A 20,915-nucleotide genomic window follows, 5' to 3' on the forward strand; every position below is an offset into this window, starting at 1 on the left:
GCAAACCATTTTCCAATTCGCAACTTCCTAGTGAAAAAAAATAAGTCAATACGACTTTGAGTAAAATTAAAAGCCTTCGATGGACAAAAACTTAACCCCATAGACAAAAGTTCTACCTCAGAGGTGGTGAGTTTTCTGTGTGAGAGGTTGATAACGGTTTGTCTATCCATTACTTCGTTTTCAGTTGGCCCCTCGTTCTTCTTCCCACGGGGCTTCCTAGTTCTCCCATACTTGAGGTATTCTTGCTTTTGCCTCCTCTGTTTCCTCTTCCTCGATTTTGAAACAATTGTTTGTTGCTGGTTTGTCTCCCCTTCATAACCATATCGAACTCTGTTAAAACGCTGGCTTTTAACCCAGAAAATCCTTGCATGCTGGAAGTTTCACTTCCACTTATTATGCTGCCTTCCGTAGAGGTTTCGATGTTTGTATGCTTGTCAATCTCTTCTGTTTGTCTTGATGTGGTCACGTTGCCTGTAGTTGCTGTTTGCATTGTTCCTCTCATTCTGTCATATTTTTTGGCAAATGTTATTATTTGGCCTCTTTGATAGTCTACCAAATCCCTTTGGAATTTCCTTAGTTTTTCACTTTTATGTCTTTTTCTGTTTTGTTTAGACTGATTTCCATTCTTTCCATTTCTTTTTTAAATTCATCTTCACTGCACAAACTTTTCAATTCATCACTGTATTCTTTGATTTCTTTATTTAGCCTCTCAACGTCTTTTGAGGCAAATTGCACCAACATCTTCAACATATAGGTGGAACATTGGTGATTATTTTCTGCCCAGTTTGTAATCAATTCCGGGTCTGGGTTATGAAAAGTTGGCATGATAAATATTCTTAAGCCCCTCAATATATTTCTGTAGTGTAGTGGCTTCCCACCACTTATTCAGTTCGCACTTTAAAGCCCTCCAAAGTTTGTCCCATAAAAGTCTCTTGGCGGACTTTCCTGTTGTTTGTCCTTCATTTGTATCACTCGGGGGTCACATTGCTTCCTTGACATTGCTCAAACATTTTGTTGGCTTCTTGCAATCTATTGTCTCTTCTTCCAGTTGCCATTTTAAAAAAAATATAGTTCTGATATTATCTTGCACTCTTGTGTGCCGCTACTTTCCACTCGTACCTCAAGCATGTGCTTGTTTGCTATTCCGCTGGTACATTTCCTTCTCCGGTTTCAAATACTTATACACACCATTATCGGAGCCGTGTCCGGGATTAATTCGTACCTTACGTCAGTCCCGCCACTTCGATTTTCACTCGGCGGCTAGAATTCAATCCCTTGCGGTTCCTGATGGGTTTGTTGTCGTTTCCCGGGGGCTCAAGCAAATTGCAATGACATAAATTCAGATTGGCTCGAGATCGGCTATGCTCAAGCTACTTTGCGAAGGCGGTTCATGTGTAGGTTGCGAACCTACAAATCAATTCTGATTTCTGACGTCTTTATCTTCCAGAAACACACATACAACTTCTTGTGGAAAAGTAGCCTTTATTTCAGTGTAAAGGCAACAAAACTCGACGTGTTTCGGGAACTCTCCTCCCTTGCTCACGAGTAACAGTGTATCATTGCTGATAGGTTTTATATAAACATGGCACGTTTCTCTAAGCAACAGAAATAAAAAGCAAACTTATCCTGCTAAATCATACTGTGAATGACTCAAACGGAATACAGAGAGATTTCTAAATTAAATGATTACATACAGGCAGATGCATCAAGCAAAATACCTCCCGGTAAAATAGCGAATCGGTAAAACAGGCCGATACCGACCGCAAAAACCCAAAATGCTATGCATCAACACAAATCGGTAAATAATAAAGAATCGCAAAAAAAATCCCCTCAGTATTTTACCGAATCGCTATCCAGCCATTCGGAAATAACGAAAACCAAAGCAGGCCCCCGGAAATACTGAATCGCTAATAAAGAATCGCAACAGAATGCATCAAAGATCGCAAATACCGAAACACTCAATAATCGCTATTTAGCATGAGCTAAATAAGGGAATCTCAAACTGGAGGTAAAGTTATTTGAATGAGAAAAAAAAAATAATTCTGACAAGTGCTGACAATCAGTAACCCTTTAAAAATGACCCTGGAAACCCTGTTAGTCAACCAAAATGGCTGCCCCCTACATGCTTGTTCGTCGGAGGAGAAACAATGCCCTGGCCCAGCGAAGGAGGATGATCCAGGAAAGGGTCTTCAAGGTGCGCATCACATTGCTGGGGCAAACAGATGAGCAGGTGTACGATAAGTACAGACTCAGCCCTGCCATGATCATGTGTCTAATAGCAGACCTGGACCACAACTGCAGCACCAGACCCTTAGGACCCACGCAATACCAGCCCATGTCCAGGTCCTATGCAGCCTGCACCTGCTGGCATCTGGAAGCTTCCAGGGGGTAATAGCAGAAGCCGGAGGCGTGTCGCAAAGCGCACTATCACGCTTCTTCCACAGGTTCCTGGATGCCATGCTAGCAACGATACATCGCCACATCACCTTCCCCACGACCCCCCAACAGTTGAACCGCACCAAGCGTGAGTTCTACCAGGTGGCACAATTACCCCATGTGATAGGGTGTGTCGACTGCACCCATGTCCACATCTGTCCTCCCTCAGCCACCGAATACATCTTCCGCAACTGGAAGTCATACCATTCCCTTAATGTGCAGGTTGTGTGCAATGCCAAGCACATCATTAGGGACCTCGTAGCCCAATTTCCAGGGAGCACACACAATGCATACATCTTCCGTCACAGTGGCATCCACTGGCGCCTGATGAACGGTGAATTTGGAGTTGGACACCTACTAGGCACGTATTGATGCAACATCATTTTATCCATCCCCACATGTACCATTGCATTCATGCCGCTGACCATTCTCTCCCCATCCTGCAGGTGACAGCGCTTACGCCTTACGTGAGTATCTACTCACTCCCTACCTCAACCCAGCAACACCACAAGAGCAGCGCTACAACAGAGCACACATCAGCACAATGAATGTGGTGGAGCGCACATTTGGCATCCTCAAGAGTCACTTCAGAATATTGCACAAGACAGGAGGTGCCTTACAGTACGATCCAGTAACCTGCTGCCAGATCATAGCTGTCTGTGCCATCCTGCATAACATCGCAACAAGAAGGGGGATACCCATAGACGTGTACGGTGAGGACGAGCTACGTGCACAGCAACCCCTCACCAACACCGACAGGCACATGTGCCCAACACAGCAGAAGGGCAAAGGAGGCGGACATGCATCACACGGCATCACTTCTGAGACAGGTAAGAAAGAGCCATGACAAGATGATATGCATTGCAAGGGTTTAATGCCCATTAACACCTGACTGGTGCTGATTAATGTAACGGTAACATGATGCAGCGTAAATTAAATCAAAAGTGAAAATGTCCATTGACAACACAGGTGCTGCATTTGGGACTACAGTTGGCCCATGGTTACCTCACCATGGCCAGGGAGCCATTGCATCATGGCTATTTACGTTTGCCACAGACACCCAGCCTCCTGTCCCGTGACTCCTCAACATCTCCTTGATGGCCTTCTGTGGCTGGTGCGCTGCGCTCGCTGCGCCTCCTCCCGCTTGTCTCAGGCATGGTGACGCTGCTCGCACTTGAGGCTGCCTCACTCACCTCATCCCCTCCCACACTGCTGATACTAGCAGTTCCAGACTGCAGATGTTCCACTGCAGTGGTCACTCTATCAAGAGTCCCTGCCACATCCCCACAATAATGGCCCATGCCCACCTGCAGGGACACCGATTGGCGGCCTACCACAGCTGTGCTGTTGCACAGCTTCTTGATGGCCTTAATTGTGGCATTGGTACTGAGTGAGTACTGCTCATGTCTCCGGCGCTCACTCCGTTGGCCTGCAACAACAGCGTGTGTGAGTTCCTGTAGGCATGCCTTAATGTCATTGTTGCCCTCTGCAACGGCTGTGGTCAGATCTCGCACAGCGTCAGTCATTGATGCAAATCTGTTGGACATTCTTGTCATGCTCATTTTCATTGCACCCATGTGTTTTGCCTGCAGGCGCTGAACACGCAGCATCCGGCTCTCCACGACTCCATACACATCTGCAGGATCTACTGTTGTCGCTGCAGCCCTACCCAGGGATCCGGCCCGCTGTCTAGCTCACAGACGTGCTGCTGTTCGGGCGGTTGGTGTGACGACAGCCTGCTGCTGTACATTAATGGCTGCTGGCCTCAGCTCCGTCTCCATCTCCTGCAGGGAGGGGACATTTGCCCTGCGGCTATGTGTGGTTGGCAGGACTGGTGGAGGTGGAGGTGGTGTTGGTGTTACTGTCCGCGGTGGAGGTGGAGGTGGTGTTGGTGTTCCTGTCCGCGGTGAAGGTGGTGGTGGTGTTGGTGTTCTTGTCCGCGGTGGAGGTGGTGGTGGTGGTGGTCTTGTCCACGGTGGTGGTGGTGATGTTTGCGGTGGTGGTGAAGGGGAAGGACTGCCTCCATGTTCCAGCGTGTTCTCCGCATCAGTCACCACTGGGGTCTCACAGATGACTAGGTGGCCGCTGTCATCTGATTCAATGGGGGAGGCATCTGTGTGTGAAACAGCGCATTGTTATGAATTTGTGGATATGGTAATTTTTAGCATTTGTCATCTACATAAAGGACATTTTGGGACTGACTTTTGGCCCTTTGCTGCTGTTTTCATGTCATGCACCTCAGGGGTCAGACATGGACCCTTTCATGTTATGACTACAACTCCCATGATGCAACACTCTGTTGAGGGATTGTGCTTTGGGCACGGCTACTTGTGCACTGTGTTTGGCTTGGGGAAATGGGCAGGGGTTGACAGGACGCTGCATATCTGCGCTGGCATGCATCTTACCTTGTCTGCCTTCCGCAGCACCCGAGGTGTCCAGTTGGGTGACCCCCACAACAGCTTCCGGTTCAATTGTGGTCTCCACAAGGTCCTCCAGGGCTGTGTTCGGTGTCACATTGGAGAACCCACCACCTGTGCCAGCCGCATCCTTCACCCTTTCCGCGATCCTCTCCTTAGCCCTTTTGCGGAGGTCGTACCACCGATTTTTAAGGTCCTCGATGCTGCGGTGGGTGACTCCGACAGCATTCACGCTGTCCTTGATGTGCAGCCACATCCTGTGCTTATCCGCCTCTGGCACCTTCAGGGAGAGCTTTCCAAACAGTCTTTCATGCCTGCTGCTGACACCCTCTATTAGTATCTCAAGTTCCTTGTCAGAGAACTTTCGTTTTCTCTTCCTGGGAGTGTCCTTTCCTTTGGGTGCCTCTTTCTCCATGATGCACTGCTGTGCAGGTCCTGGTGATTGATGGCTATGTATTGCTCCTCTGCTCCTGTGCTCTGTCTCCTCCTCTGAGCTCCTCAAGGCACAGAGTGAAGCATGGGCTGTGCTACTTCCTGGTTGCGATGTCATCAGCCTGCTTCCGATGCGCCGTGTCTTTTTACCGATTTCGCTAATACCGATTCGGTATTTGCTAGTTCGGTATTCATGTTATCGCAATTTTTTACCGATTTTTACCGGTTTCGTAATATTTAGCGCTTTTCTTGATGCATCGCGGTTTGCATGTCCTTATTAGCGATTCCTTATTTTTCGCTAATAAGGACTTGGATTACCGATTTTTGATGCATCTGCCAGATAGTACTTCGTACATTTTGTTGAATTAGATACACTTATTCTTTCTATTGCTTTTTAAACTAAAAATGTATTTTAAGCATTCGTATTCATTTAATGTTTTACGGATGTTTTTTAAACATTCCTTCAACAAAACTTTATCCAACATCTGCCCGCTGCAATTACGTCCAGTTTGTAGTTCTATTAGATATTTTTCTCTCAGATTCATGAAACATTAACAAGTGAATCTCTAATGCTAATGACCGTTTCTCAGCTACTTAACAATGTACGCAAGAAAATGACTAGCTTACATGTGATATTTAAAAGCCCACTAGGGCGTGACACCTGAACTTAATAGCCGAAATCCTTGAACAATTGGAATATCAAGGTGTAATTGAGACGCCTGTGTCTCCGATGAATAACCCACTTTTTACTGTGACCAAGCCAGAAGGCTCGTACCGTTTGGTATTGAATTACCGCTACTTAAACTCACATTGTCATACGGGCGCGGTGCAGAATACTCATAGTTCTGCTCTTGTGGATAGTCTCATGTGTAAAAGGTTCAAAACCACACTTGACATATCCAATGTTTTTTTTGCACACAATCTGTCCCCTCTTAGTAGTCAGTGGACAGCTTTTACAAGTGGTGGCAAACAGCGCCAATTCCTTCGTTTGGCTACGGGCTACAAGAATAGTCCAGGCGTATTTGCCGCCCACATTGTCTCTCTCCTGGAGAGACTCGACGCAGATGCATGTTCGTATGTGGATGACATTCATCTCACAGACAACGAGTTATGGCCGCATCTGTGCCGTGTTGACTGCATAATTTGCCTTTTTGCAGACATAGGCTACAAATGTAACTTTGCTAAATCACACATTGCAGAGTACACAGTGTTGTTCCTGGGCTACGAGCTCAACAATGAAGGTCGAGGTTTAGCTTCTCACTTCCTGCAGAAATGCTCACTTTGCGAGTTCCAACGACACTGAAAAAGCTACAATCTTTACTGGGCTTTTTGAATTTCGGTCGTACCTACATTCCGGAATATGCCCAGCGTATCAAGCCGCTTTATGCGTTGATACAACCAAATTTTTCCAAATGATGCTGGCTGTCAAGACATTCAACAATCTTGCAATCTTAGCAGGCTGACCTACTTGTATCTAAACTCTTGTTGACTCGTGATAACCACACCAACCTGGTGATAAGAATAGTGCAAGGGGTGGTGGGTTTCACGTATCTCACTTTTAATGAGGGTAACACAGTCCCTATGGCTTACAAGTCACACTTGTACACTTCGGCTGAGTTGCGGTTTTCCACTGTGGAAAAAGATTTGACAGCAGTGCAAATGGGGATTCTTAAGCAACGTGCACTCTCACAGGGCAAACGCATTTTTGGTTGTTACTCCGTATCCTGCCTTAGTGGCAGTGACAAAAGCCAGTGTACTGAATTCGAAAGCTTTGCACCCTCGGTGGATACAATGGACTACATCCTTGACATCCCCAGATGTCACGTTAATTTTTGATTCCTCCCTGCAGACTCAGGAGTACTTGCAGTATGAATTTGTTCATCCTGCTCCTCTGACTATGCGCCCACTTAAGGATTTCCGTTGTATCATTTACACTGATGGAAGTGCGCAAACAGCTACTGGTTCAAAACACGCATATTCTTTGGCCTGCGCAATTGTGGTTGGTACTATGGTGGTTGGTAAATTCAAGTCTGATGTCGTGCATACACAGACATTAGGGGACTGTACCGCCCAGTTGGCAGAACTTCGTGCTCCGATGCTTGCATTGGAGTACACCCATCCCGGAGTGACTACTCCTATTGTGAGTGAATCTTACTACTGTGTTCAGTCTTACAATCACAATCTGCCCTTTTGGACTCAAAATGATTATCGTGACTCCAAGGGTCGCACAATAAAACATAAAATGATCTGGGTTCGAGAGGCTGAGCTCAAAGAACGACTCCCACTCATTTTTGTAATTCATACTCTGGGTCATCAGCGTGTTGGAGTTCACGCTGTTGGCAACTGTCTCGCGGACGAGGCTGCAAAGAAAGCAGTTGCAACATATGCAGTGGCAGCGGTTACATGTTCCAGAAGTAAGATTGATGCTGACATCTTGGCAGCTATTACCGCAACAGAGAAGGGAGGTAACTACCCTAAGGGTTTTCATTCTAAATACTCTTATCATTTAAGTCCTGATAAAGTTCCTTATGTGAGAATTAAGGATGTTGGTGACAGGTTGATTCCCAACGCGGACCGCAGACAGGTTTTGATTACAGCAGCCCACGCGGGGTTGGCTTCGGTGCATGCCGGCGTGTCAGCTACTGTATCTCTTCTCCAGCAACGATATTAGTGGCGGGGTTCATACAAACAGACACGTGATTTCATCTTTCAATGTGGCATTTGTCAGCAAATTAAACCTTCCTCTGCTGCACGCCCGCCCCAAACTCAGTTGTACATATCTAATAAACCACTTGCTTGTGCTTATTTTGATCACTGCTGTCCTTCCTCCTCTGATACTGCGTATAAGTACATCTTAGTAGCAGTTGACTCTTGCACGCGCTCTGTCTTGATATGGCTTCAAAGAAGCGCTGATTATAGAACTGTCGTAAGGGATTTGCGTATCTTTGTGAGAATTTTTGCATGTGGTACCTTCCATTTGGACCAGGGTCCAGCATTCACCTCTAAGGCGTACAAGGATGCCATGGCTTCATTGGGGGTCAGGTCAAATTTTCGTCTCCATACCGACCTGAGGGTAATAGTATTGCGGAGCGAATGAGCCATGACATAAAGCAATCCTTGACAGCGAAAGTATTAGGTTCTGGCAGAGACTGGCTATCCTATCTCAATAGCATTCAACATGCACTAAATAATCTCCCTAGAAGGTCTGTGGGTGGGCGTACCCCATACGAAATGCTCTTTGGCATCATGATGTTTGTTACAGACCTTGATGGTCTAGACATGAAGGCGGAGGCTGCATCCTTTAACGTAGATGAACATTTTAATGTTTTGCAGAACCTACAAAAGACCAGAGACAGTCTTGCAAAGGAATACTTGCCCTCCACAACTGAAGCTGTGTTGCAGATTCCGGTAGTCAGCTGGCTACCCCAAGTTGGAGAACTGGTTCGAGAGAAGACCGACAACAAGAAAGAATTTGGTCCTTCCTATCGAGCTCCAGTTGCCGTGCTTGGTGTGCAAGGTACAAGAACAGTCATTTTATCTCCTCTTCCTGGGCAAAAGGGGAACAGGTAAACTTCCAATAACAATGTCAAACACACAGGGTGGCTGATTCTCTAAAGTATGAAGCCTGCGGTTTCGTGTCCAGCAATGGTGCGACACTCTGTTTTGACCCCGGATCCTGCCATCGAGCCTGATGTTGTCATTGAAATGAGTCCACTTACGAATCCTTTATTGAATCTACCTGCTGGTGATCCTCTTATTGACACTAAATATACTCACCCCACTGACTTGTCTATGCCTGATTTGGAAACCCGTGTGGCTAATCAATCCCGTTTTTCATTTGACACTGTGCTCTTCCACATCCAAGTCTCCTTCAAAAGCTTTGATTTTTGCAACCTGGTGTAAAAAACATTTTTTAATTCCCCCCTGGACATACATTTGGCTGGTACTTTTGGCAATTTTTTTGTTCATGTCCATCGGATTTGTGGTGTATTTTTTTTGTTTCATCAATGGACACTACGTTCAAGAAAGAACTTCTATTAGATTGATTGATGGAACTTTGGCCCCCCACTCCGCACATCATGAAGAGGGACCAGACTTTTGTGAATATAACTGCTTGGCCCGTTTTAGATGGGATTGTATGGGATGCTGTAAAGCTCCAGATCCATGGTCCTACAGAGGTTATTAATGTTCCCAATGTACTCTGGGTTTCTAAGGGGGATGTGGTTAAACAGAATATTCGCTCTGATGATTGGAACGTTAAAGCCGTAGAGGCTTTATTTTCTGATTTGAAATACTATGCTGCTTTAGATGCTGTAGATTTATATTTGGAATCTGCGAATTATGGTGATTTATATTGTTACCAGCATTTTGGCAATCACTTTCTGCATAATACAAATTCATTTAGAAATGTGGTTAACTACACACAGAGGGAACACTGTCCCACACCTGTGGAAGGCAGCTCGAAAACAATTTTGAAAAAGTTTTTCTATTTTACTGATTTTGATCAAACAAACCCTAATGCATTTTATTTTAAGGTGACTGAGAAGTCCTCTTCCAAGGTTAGACTTACCAACACTAAATTACTGTTTTCGAAGTCCTTTATTGACCAGTTGACTATTGGGGGCTATGAACTGTGGAAAGATACTATTGATCTTAAATCTGTCTGGGGTTCTAAAAGTTGATAAGTGCAAGGCACTGAGGCTTTGCATTGTGCATGTCTCATCCTAAACCATATGTTGTTTCTGAATGACACTATTTCACAAACCACCTGCTTTGGATTGGCTACTTCTAAAAAATCAAATGCTCCTTTGTTTCCTGATTTGGGTGAATTTCCCCTATGGAATAATTATACCAGCACTTCCCTGAGTGATTTACAAGCCCTGTTAAGAAATTCTTCTTTTAATGTTTCCAGAATTAATCCAGAAGGCTGATTGCTATGGCAAAAAAGGGCAGATTCCTGCCAGCACCGTTTTCTGGGTCTGACCCCTGACTATACAGAGGTTAGAGTTGATCCCCGCTTTCAGACTCAGCATTCAGTCACCACCTATTCTGTAGGCAAATTGTGCCAGAGATGGCTCAGACATTCATCCTTAGTGCCTGTTAAACTACATTTATCCAAACTCACTGACACTGTCGACTTAAATGATTTTGTTAAAGGACCTGCTGCAGGCAGATCGAAAAGATGGATATATGCTGCGTACAACGAGGTTTGGAAACTGTCCCAAATTGAAGCTGCTTCTAGACTTAGAGATATTGATCAGGACAATTTAGAAAAAGTGCTTGCCATTGTAGATAATAGTATTAACACCCTTTCTTCCTGAATTTACACTCTAGATAATATTGTGTTATCTGTGGTTGATATTGTGCAAGAAGATGTTGCTGTATTGTATCATGGGCAAAATCAATTGCGTTCTGTTATGTAGTTTGCATGGACTCTGCAAATGTTGAAGAATGGCTGAGTTCCATGGGGTTACATGAACACAAGTTTATTATTTCTGCCTTTCAATTTGACTGTTAAACAGCAATTTATGTCAAAGAAGGATGCCACGTTTTCACTGTTGCAGATTGAAAAGTTAGAACCTTTACCCTTTTCAGTAGCAGAATCCAATTCGGCAGTTTGGCTCATCCATGGGTTAATAACTCTACCTTTTCCCATTTTAAAATTTGAGTCCTGCATGTAACACTATCCAATAGGTAGATTTGAGCCCCTGCATGGTGCTTATCTTCATAAAGTTTGGAACCTCCCGTTCACATACAGGTGTTCGAGGGAAGGAAAGGAAGTCTATATGAATGGAGAAGATTGCACTACCACACCAGATCACCTAGTAGTGTGCAGAAATCTGCATTTGCACGGTTCTTGTAAAATTCTTGCACTGAACCTTGCCTTTGTTGTAAAGGGCACTTCAGTCCAGGCCATTACACCGACATTCACATTGCTTGCAATCGGTAGTTATTTGTTGTTAAATAATGAAGATTGTTGTGGTATGCATGCTGGTATTCCTTATATCGCTACGGTTTCCCAGCGTGTAGTTTGCTGTAAGAATGTCTTGTTTCCTCCTCCATCTGGTCTTCTATCCCGATCTTGAAAGCAGAGTTCAACAAGATGAGTCGAATAAGAGCTCTTTTTTCACAGAAGGAAGTCCCCCTTACATCTGCGCGTGAGACATTCGTCCTTCACATTGCAAATACTCATACTGAGGTGAATGCCTTATTAAACACAGACCATCCCCTGCATTTCGGTGCTTTGATTCACACAATCTTAAATGCCTCGTCGACTACTGTCCTGGCACATTTTTTTAAAGTAGTATGTTCTGGCCTTTTGACCTCATTTCAAACTATATTTGGTGTGATCCCTGCATTTTTTCATTTGATTTTTTCAAGTGTCTTTGGCAGTTTTCCTTTGCTCCTAGCTTTAGGCGTGGGCGTACTGCTGTTAATTTGTTTACTGCAAAATGGATGCACAGTCTGTGCCCCACGACGATCTCTCCCGGCTGCTCCACCTACGTAACTGGATGCTAGAATACTATGGATCGCTCCCTCTGGTGACTCTGAGTGTGGCGTATGGTTTATCTTTCCGGTTCTCATTCTTCACTTGTGTGCAGCCTGTTTCCTTTGCCTGGATTGCGGATTTCAATGGGCCCTGGATTTGTGTCTTTGCAACACGGTGTCTCCTAACCTGGATTTTAATCTACTAATGAGTCCCTTAGTTGCTCATGAACTAGATTGTTATTTTCCGGGATTATGGCCATCGCAGCGACTCATGGGGTTCTAGGCAATTTGAACATTTGGACTGCGGCCAATGACTTTCTGGCGCGCAGTTATCTTGAAGTAAGCCTGAGTTGTCCTCTGATGGTACTAGAGGCTCCGGCAATCGAGGAACATGTATGTTCTTTCCCTTTACTTAATTGGATGGCTTAAATGTTCATGGATGATAACAATGACTTCCTATTGGAGGCAGCTGCAATGTATGGTGCTTATACGCTGTTGGATTGAAGTACGGATTTTTTTTTTTGCTTCATAAACACGTACTGAATTCGTGAATATTTTTTCTTTTAATGCCTTAATTTTTGCTTAATATTTGAGGTCTTTTTTCACACCATGGCCGCCACTGTTTGGTTTCACTGACTTGGTTATTTTGATTCAGATTTTTTATTCCCAATTGTTAAGTTTGGCAAAATTCCTGAACTTGGTTGTGTCTCATTCAAACTTGAACTCTGCGTTCTATGAAGGTTTCCCCGGTTATTCTGTGTTCCCTGAACAAGGGAGGGTGTAGTATGGTTTAGGGCCTCCTTTTCTGTGCATGTTATGTTAGCATGGTTTATTAGAAGTTTAAACGCCATTTTACCTTTTGCTGCTTTTTGCACACAACACTGCATAGTTGTTTTTGCAAGTTAGCTTTCACGAAGGTCTATACATGAGAAAAGGTTTGCTTTTCAACATCTCTAGACATACATTGTGCCCCCAGTCTGTACAGTGTGTGCTGAGCAGTCAAGGTTATCATAACATGTGAGCCTGTTTATCGGCATGTCGGTGTAACAGATTCTAGACACAACATTTTGGCAGCTGCGAGCCAAGCAAGATTCTTGTGCCTTTATCATAGCACACTTGTTATAATTTCACACACTTGAAAGATTCCAGGGATGCAGAGAGACTTGCTGATCCAGATGTAATTTACGCTTACTGAGCGGAAAGGTAATGGGGTCCCCCAAAACAAGCTCAAGCAAAACAAGCTCAAGAGACCTTCTATAGTTTATAATACATAGTTCCTATATAGGGAAGGTGTTAAAACTAGGCGCTATATCACCTGTTTGCACTATCAGTGTATTAAGATCCCTTCTTTTGTATTTTATGGATTTGTAACCATGCTGACCATATTATTTATAATCATATGTCTGCTTATGTTGACTAAAATACTACGCATGAGATCATGTCACGTCATTAAAATAAATATTTTAACCTTACTGTGTCTCTTTTTCACTCCTGTTGTGCACTGGTATGAGAGTATAATAAAAGAGTGTTCTCACTTCCCACCATTCCTGAGATGGTCCTAAGTCGCATGTTCTAGGTTGTCTAATCATTGGTTTCTTTGCTATAGGACGAAGAGCTAATGTGACACTGATTGCTAGCTGGTTGTGGTTTCTAGGTACTGAGGTGAGTTTCTGGTGCACCACTATTCACTAATGTCCTAGGTCTCTGTGCACAGTTCTGTGTATGAGAAGAAATCCTTGCAACAGTACCAAAAAGAAAGAAAGACGTATTGAGTGTTGAGGTAGTTAAATGTCAGGGGCAGAGAAAATACATCATGTACTTTCACCTTTCAATGGTATCACAGTGTTCATGTTCACTCGTCAACATGCTATGCCTTGCTGTTGAGTGCCTAGTATATGTGCATGGGGTGGAAACTGACGAAAGTCAACTGAGCCACTAACGTCCTGTATACTCTCTGCACCTGCTAAGGCCCTCATGAATCCTCGGGCTGATAGATGGCACTGGCAGCAAAAGGCAAGACAGGGCTAGCTGCTCCTGGTATTAGATGACCATCCCGAATAGAAGTTTATTTAACGTTCATTTTAAATGTGAAAAAGGCTTGTAAAAACGGTAACTTCTTAAAAATACAGATGTTTCATATGATGTAATGTAGAACTTTCAGTGTGGATGATTCGGGGAAGGACATTAGGAGGAACAGGAGAAGGACTACGTGGAGGCTTCTCCATTCTTGTCCATACCAATGTACTTCATATGGATTAACTTCAATACATGACTCTTTTATTCAACGACTAGATGCGTGAACATTTGCAAATCTGGCGACGAGTGTTGAAAGACACTGGTACAGCAACAAACCTACTTTTTGGTTGACCTACGATTTGGGCGTTCAGCTTATTAAAGACAAGGCATACATTGAGGGGCATATGTACAAGCCCCTACCACCATGGGAATGTCACTTTTTGTGACGTTAATGCGGCGATAGAGGCCTTGCCTTATGTACAAACAGTGCTTCATTGCTGCATTGTACATAAGGCACCCTTTCATGCTATGTTTTGTGTGAAAGGGGCGTGCAGTAGGTGTTGTGCAGTGGGTGGTGTGGTGTCCCTTCCTGTACATAAACAAACCTTATAAAAAATGACATTTTAAAACTTACATGTGTGCTGCATGAAGCAGCACACATGAAAGCTACAAAATGGCATTCTAGGATTGGTTATGTGCAGGAAGGAACATTTTCCTACAGATAACCAATCCTCCCCTGCACACAGACACCCTTGCACTCTGGTACAAGGGTGCCTGCGTTGGCGCTAAGTTGTGAAACTTAGTGCCATCGCAGGGGGAAACACAAGGCTGCAACACATCCTTGTAAATATGGTGCAGCCTTGCATTTCCAAAGTGGCGGAGCATGTGCTAAGCCCAGGAGGCTAACAACACGTTCCGCCACTTTGTCGTACATATGGCCCTGAGTGTCTGTTGTGGTGGAACGCCCACCACAACACCCTCTGTGCCACTCGTTTTTCCCTAGTTTTTGTGCCCCTTTTGCCTTCTGTTCGACTCGTTTTTTGTGCCCTTCTGCCCTCCGTTCCACTCGTTCTTTGGGCCCTTATGCCCTCTGTGCCACTCTTTTTTCCCTCGTTTCTGTGCCCCTTTTGCCTTCTGTTCCACCTTTTTTTGTGCCCTTTTGCCTTCTGTGCCACTCGTTTTACCCTCGATTTCTGTGCCCCTTTTCCTTCTGTTACCTTCGTTGTCCCTCACTGCCCTCGCCGCTGCGTCCCCTGCGGCCCCGCCCACTGACTGCCCACTGCCCATTCGCTGTCCCCACCTCCCGCCTCCCAGCTGCTCCTCCCTCCCACATATGCCAGCCGCTGCGCGGCCACACCGCTGGCGCGCAGAAGGCTCTCCTAAGGTGAGCCTGTCTGCGTCTGGACCGTGCCCAGCGCCAGAACCCCTGGCACCCGCCATACCGACCACTGCCACTACGAAGCCAGCACTCTGCATGCTCTCAACTCCGAAAGGAGCCACACCTGCTTCAAGGCCGCCCCGAAACGCACACACGGCCCCTTCACCTGCCGGAACTGCAGCTACACCAGCCTCAGAGCGACGAACCACCCGCCAAGAAAGACTCCAACCACCGCTGATGCATACTACTGAACACCCGTTCTGCATGCAAGCATGCCGTCGAGCTCTGGGACCTGCTCGACACAACATCACCGGACGTCGCCTTCCTGACAGAGACCTGGTTTAATGACTCCTCCACACCAAACATCACCATAGCCATCCCAGATGGCTACAAGATCGGACGCAGAGACCGCACCAACGGAGTCGGAGGAGGAATCGCCATCGTCCACAAGAACAGCATCACGGTCTCAACTAGCACCAACGATGCTCTCAGCACCGCAGAACACATGCATTTCCAGATCCATACAGACCCTAATTCCACCCTCAGAGGCACCCTCGTCTACCGACCCCCCGGACCCCGCCCCCAGTTCAGTGACTCCATCGCCGACTTGATCAGCATGCACGCCCTGACCTCCACCGACGACATCCTCCTCGGAGACCTGAACTTTCACCTTGAGAACAACAACGTCTCCAACGTCTCCAACTCCACAACCCTGATCGATAACCTCGCCAACCTCGGACTGAAACAACTCATCAGAACGCCCACCCACTCCGCCAGCCACACTTTCGACCCAGTCTTTTCCTCAAGTTCGTACGTCTCCATCAACCACACCATCAAACTCCTCTGGAACGACCACCGCTGCATCTAGAAACCCACCACACATCACCGGACCCAACAGATCCCCCGCTGCACCCAACAGAACCACTGCTGGGGCAAAATCAATGAAGACCAACTACACGCAAACCTCGCTCTCAGCCTACCCACCGAACCCTCCAACACCGAAGACGCTGCCTACAGCCTCAGACGCTGGACTGAGTACTGCACCAACACCCTCGCCCACTGTAGAAATCCCCCCACGGAGACAGCAGCAAGAAGGCCAGCTGGTTCACCCCCAAACTCCTAGCCTCCAAGCACGCCTGCCGGAAACTAGAGAAGAAATGGCACAGTGAAAAAACTCCAGACACCATAATCGTGGAAGGGTATGCTCAGACATGAGTCCCTTGCTCACTGCACCATCAGGATTCAAGCAAGCCGGGCCGAAGACGGCTGTAATGCCAGAAACTGGTCCCCGGAAGCTTGTTTCCTTTCCAGTAAAAGAATTGGCTTGGTAGTTTGGTCTGCCCTGTTCCCATGATGCACTGGGCCAGAGACAGACTAATTTGCATGTAGCCAGGTTCTGAGCTGGGATGGTGCAGTGAGCTAAAAAACGGTGATGGATCAAGCCCTGATCTGTTGACTGGGTAGGAGTGTTCTGCTTAATTCAGATACTCTGTCCATCACCACCCCCTTTTCTGAATCGTTTTGTCCACCATAAGCGTGGAAGGGTATGCTCAGACATGAGTCCCTTGCTCACTGCACCATCAGGATTCAAGCAAGCCGGGCCGAAGACGGCTGTAATGCCAGAAACCGGTCCCCGGAAGCTTGTTTCCTTTCCAGTAAAAGAATTGGCTTGGTAGTTTGGTCTGCCCTGTTCCCATGATGCACTGGGCCAGGGACAGACTAATTTGCATGTAGCCAGGTTCTGAGCTGGGATGGTGCAGTGAGCTAAAAAACGGGGATGGATCAAGCCCTGATCTGTTGACTGGGTAGGAGTGTTCTGCTTAATTCAGATACTCTGTCCATCACCACCCCTTTTTCTGAATCGTTTTGTCCACCATAAGCGTGGAAGGGTATGCTCAGACATGAGTCCCTTGCTCACTGCACAATCAGGATTCAAGCAAGCCGGGCCGAAGACGGCTGTAATGCCAGAAACCAGTCCCCGGAAGCTTGTTTCCTTTCCAGTAAAAGAATAGGCTTGGTAGTTTGGTCTGCCCTGTTCCCATGATGCACTGGGCCAGGGACAGACTAATTTGCATGTAGCCAGGTTCTGAGCTGGGATGGTGCAGTGAGCTAAAAAACGGTGATGGATCAAGCCCTGATCTGTTGACTGGGTAGGAGTGTTCTGCTTAATTCAGATACTCTGTCCATCACCACCCCTTTTTCTGAATCGTTTTGTCCACCATAAGCGTGGAAGGGTATGCTCAGACATGAGTCCCTTGCTCACTGCACAATCAGGATTCAAGCAAGCCGGGCCGAAGACGGCTGTAATGCCAGAAACCAGTCCCCGGAAGCTTGTTTCCTTTCCAGTAAAAGAATAGGCTTGGTAGTTTGGTCTGCCCTGTTCCCATGATGCACTGGGCCAGGGACAGACTAATTTGCATGTAGCCAGGTTCTGAGCTGGGATGGTGCAGTGAGCTAAAAAACGGTGATGGATCAAGCCCTGATCTGTTGACTGGGTAGGAGTGTTCTGCTTAATTCAGATACTCTGTCCATCACCTCCCCCCTTTTCTGAATCGTTTTGTCCACCATAAGCGTGGAAGGGTATGCTCAGACATGAGTCCCTTGCTCACTGCACCATCAGGATTCAAGCAAGCCGGGCCGAAGACGGCTGTAATGTCAGAAACTGGTCCCCGGAAGCTTGTTTCCTTTCCAGTAAAAGGATTGGCTTGGTAGTTTGGTCTGCCCTGTTCCCATGATGCACTGGGCCAGGGACAGACTAATTTGCATGTAGCCAGGTTCTGAGCTGGGATGGTGCAGTGAGCTAAAAAACGGTGATGGATCAAGCCCTGATCTGTTGACTGGGTAGGAGTGTTCTGCTTAATTCAGATACTCTATCCATCACCACCCCCTTTTCTGAATCGTTTTGTCCACCATAAGCGTGGAAGGGTATGCTCAGACATGAGTCCCTTGCTCACTGCACCATCAGGATTCAAGCAAGCCGGGCCGAAGACGGCTGTAATGCTAGAAACCGGTCCCCGGAAGCTTGTTTCCTTTCCAGTAAAAGAATTGGCTTGGTAGTTTGGTCTGCCCTGTTCCCATGAAGCACTGGGCCAGGGACAGACTAATTTGCATGTAGCCAGGTTCTGAGCTTGGATGGTGCAGTGAGCTAAAAAACGGTGATGGATCAAGCCCTGATCTGTTGACTGGGTAGAAGTGTTCTGCTTAATTCAGATACTCTGTCCATCACCACCCACTTTTCTGAATCGTTTTGTCCACTATAAGCGTGGAAGGGTATGCTCAGACATGAGTCCCTTGCTCACTGCACCATCAGGATTCAAGCAAGCCGGGCCGAAGACGGCTGTAATGCCAGAAACCGGTCCCCGGAAGCTTGTTTCCTTTCCAGTAAAAGAATTGGCTTGGTAGTTTGGTCTGCCCTGTTCCCATGATGCACTGGGCCAGGGACAGACTAATTTGCATGTAGCCAGGTTCTGAGCTGGGATGGTGCAGTGAGCTAAAAAACGGTGATGGATCAAGCCCTGATCTGTTGACTGGGTAGGAGTGTTCTGCTTAATTCAGATACTCTGTCCATCACCTCCCCCCTTTTCTGAATCGTTTTGTCCACCATAAGCGTGGAAGGGTATGCTCAGACATGAGTCCCTTGCTCACTGCACCATCAGGATTCAAGCAAGCCGGGCCGAAGACGGCTGTAATGTCAGAAACTGGTCCCCGGAAGCTTGTTTCCTTTCCAGTAAAAGGATTGGCTTGGTAGTTTGGTCTGCCCTGTTCCCATGATGCACTGGGCCAGGGACAGACTAATTTGCATGTAGCCAGGTTCTGAGCTGGGATGGTGCAGTGAGCTAAAAAACGGTGATGGATCAAGCCCTGATCTGTTGACTGGGTAGGAGTGTTCTGCTTAATTCAGATACTCTATCCATCACCACCCCCTTTTCTGAATCGTTTTGTCCACCATAAGCGTGGAAGGGTATGCTCAGACATGAGTCCCTTGCTCACTGCACCATCAGGATTCAAGCAAGCCGGGCCGAAGACGGCTGTAATGCTAGAAACCGGTCCCCGGAAGCTTGTTTCCTTTCCAGTAAAAGAATTGGCTTGGTAGTTTGGTCTGCCCTGTTCCCATGAAGCACTGGGCCAGGGACAGACTAATTTGCATGTAGCCAGGTTCTGAGCTTGGATGGTGCAGTGAGCTAAAAAACGGTGATGGATCAAGCCCTGATCTGTTGACTGGGTAGAAGTGTTCTGCTTAATTCAGATACTCTGTCCATCACCACCCACTTTTCTGAATCGTTTTGTCCACTATAAGCGTGGAAGGGTATGCTCAGACATGAGTCCCTTGCTCACTGCACCATCAGGATTCAAGCAAGCCGGGCCGAAGACGGCTGTAATGCCAGAAACCGGTCCCCGGAAGCTTGTTTCCTTTCCAGTAAAAGAATTGGCTTGGTAGTTTGGTCTGCCCTGTTCCCATGATGCACTGGGCCAGGGACAGACTAATTTGCATGTAGCCAGGTTCTGAGCTGGGATGGTGCAGTGAGCTAAAAAACGGTGATGGATCAAGCCCTGATCTGTTGACTGGGTAGGAGTGTTCTGCTTAATTCAGATACTCTGTCCATCACCACCCCCTTTTTTTTATTCGTTTTATCCACCATAAGCGTGGAAGGGTATGCTCAGACATGAGTCCCTTGCTCACTGCACCATCAGGATTCAAGCAAGCCGGGCCGAAGACGGCTGTAATGCCAGAAACCGGTCCCCGGAAGCTTGTTTCCTTTCCAGTAAAAGAATTGGCTTGGTAGTTTGGTCTGCCCTGTTCCCATGATGCACTGGGCCAGGGACAGACTAATTTGCATGTAGCCAGGTTCTGAGCTGGGATGGTGCAGTGAGCTACAAAAACGGTGATGGATCAAGCCCTGATCTGTTGACTGGGTAGGAGTGTTCTGCTTAATTCAGATACTCTGTCCATCACCACCCCCTATTCTGAATCGTTCTGTCCACCATAAGCATGGAAGGGTATGCTCAGACATGAGTCCCTTGCTCACTGCACCATCAGGATTCAAGCAAGCCGGGCCGAAGACGGCTGTAATGCCAGAAACCGATCCCCGGAAGCTTGTTTCCTTTCCAGGAAAATAATTGGCTTGGTAGTTTGGTCTGCCCTGTTCCCATGATGCACTGGGCCAGGGACAGACTAATTTGCATGTAGCCAGGTTCTGAGCTGGGATGGTGCAGTGAGCTAAAAAACGGTGCCCGACAGCACAACCTCAACATAATCTCCTACGCCAACGACACTCAGCTGATCCTCTCCCTCACCAAGGACCCCATCAAAGCCAAAGCCAACCTCCACGAAGGAATGAAGGCCATCGCCGACTGGATGAAGACCAGCCGTCTGAAGCTGAACTCGGACAAGATGGCGGTCCTCATCCTCTGCTCCAACCCTTCAGCCTGGGACGACTCCTGGTGGCCGACGGCACTGGGGCAGCCCCGACAACCAACGCCTAGGCAAGCAAAATGGGAATCATCCTCGACTCAACGCTCTCAATGACCAAGCAAGTCAATGCCTTCTCCTCCTCCTGCTTCAACACCCTCCGCATGCTCCGCAAGATCTACAGATGGATCCCGACAGATACAAGAAAGACAGTCACCCAGGCCCTCGTCAGCAGCAGACTCGACTACGGAAACGCCCTCTACGCGGGAGCCCCGACCAAGCTCATCAAACTACTACAACGCATCCAAAACGCCTCAGCATGACTGATCCTTGACGT

General features: G+C 46.8%; 1 protein-coding gene across 1 annotated transcript; it reads right to left on the reverse strand.

Moving 5' to 3' along the window:
• Positions 1 to 4,674: 4,674 nt before the first annotated feature.
• On the reverse strand, positions 4,675 to 5,268 carry LOC147707347 (t-SNARE domain-containing protein 1-like). Its single transcript, XM_086925638.1, has one exon. The coding sequence runs from the start codon at positions 5,266 to 5,268 to the stop codon at positions 4,675 to 4,677; it is 594 nt and encodes a 197-aa protein (XP_086781764.1).
• Between the last annotated feature and the right edge of the window lie 15,647 nt (positions 5,269 to 20,915).

Source organism: Lissotriton vulgaris, chromosome 6 (assembly GCF_964263255.1).
Source record: "Lissotriton vulgaris chromosome 6, aLisVul1.2, whole genome shotgun sequence".
Lineage (NCBI taxonomy): Eukaryota > Metazoa > Chordata > Amphibia > Caudata > Salamandridae > Lissotriton > Lissotriton vulgaris.

Coding starts and splice junctions, on each gene's coding strand:
- LOC147707347 (XM_086925638.1), bottom strand. CDS start 5,268: ATGGAGAAAGAGGCACCCAAAGGAAAGGACACTCCCAGGAAGAGAAAA.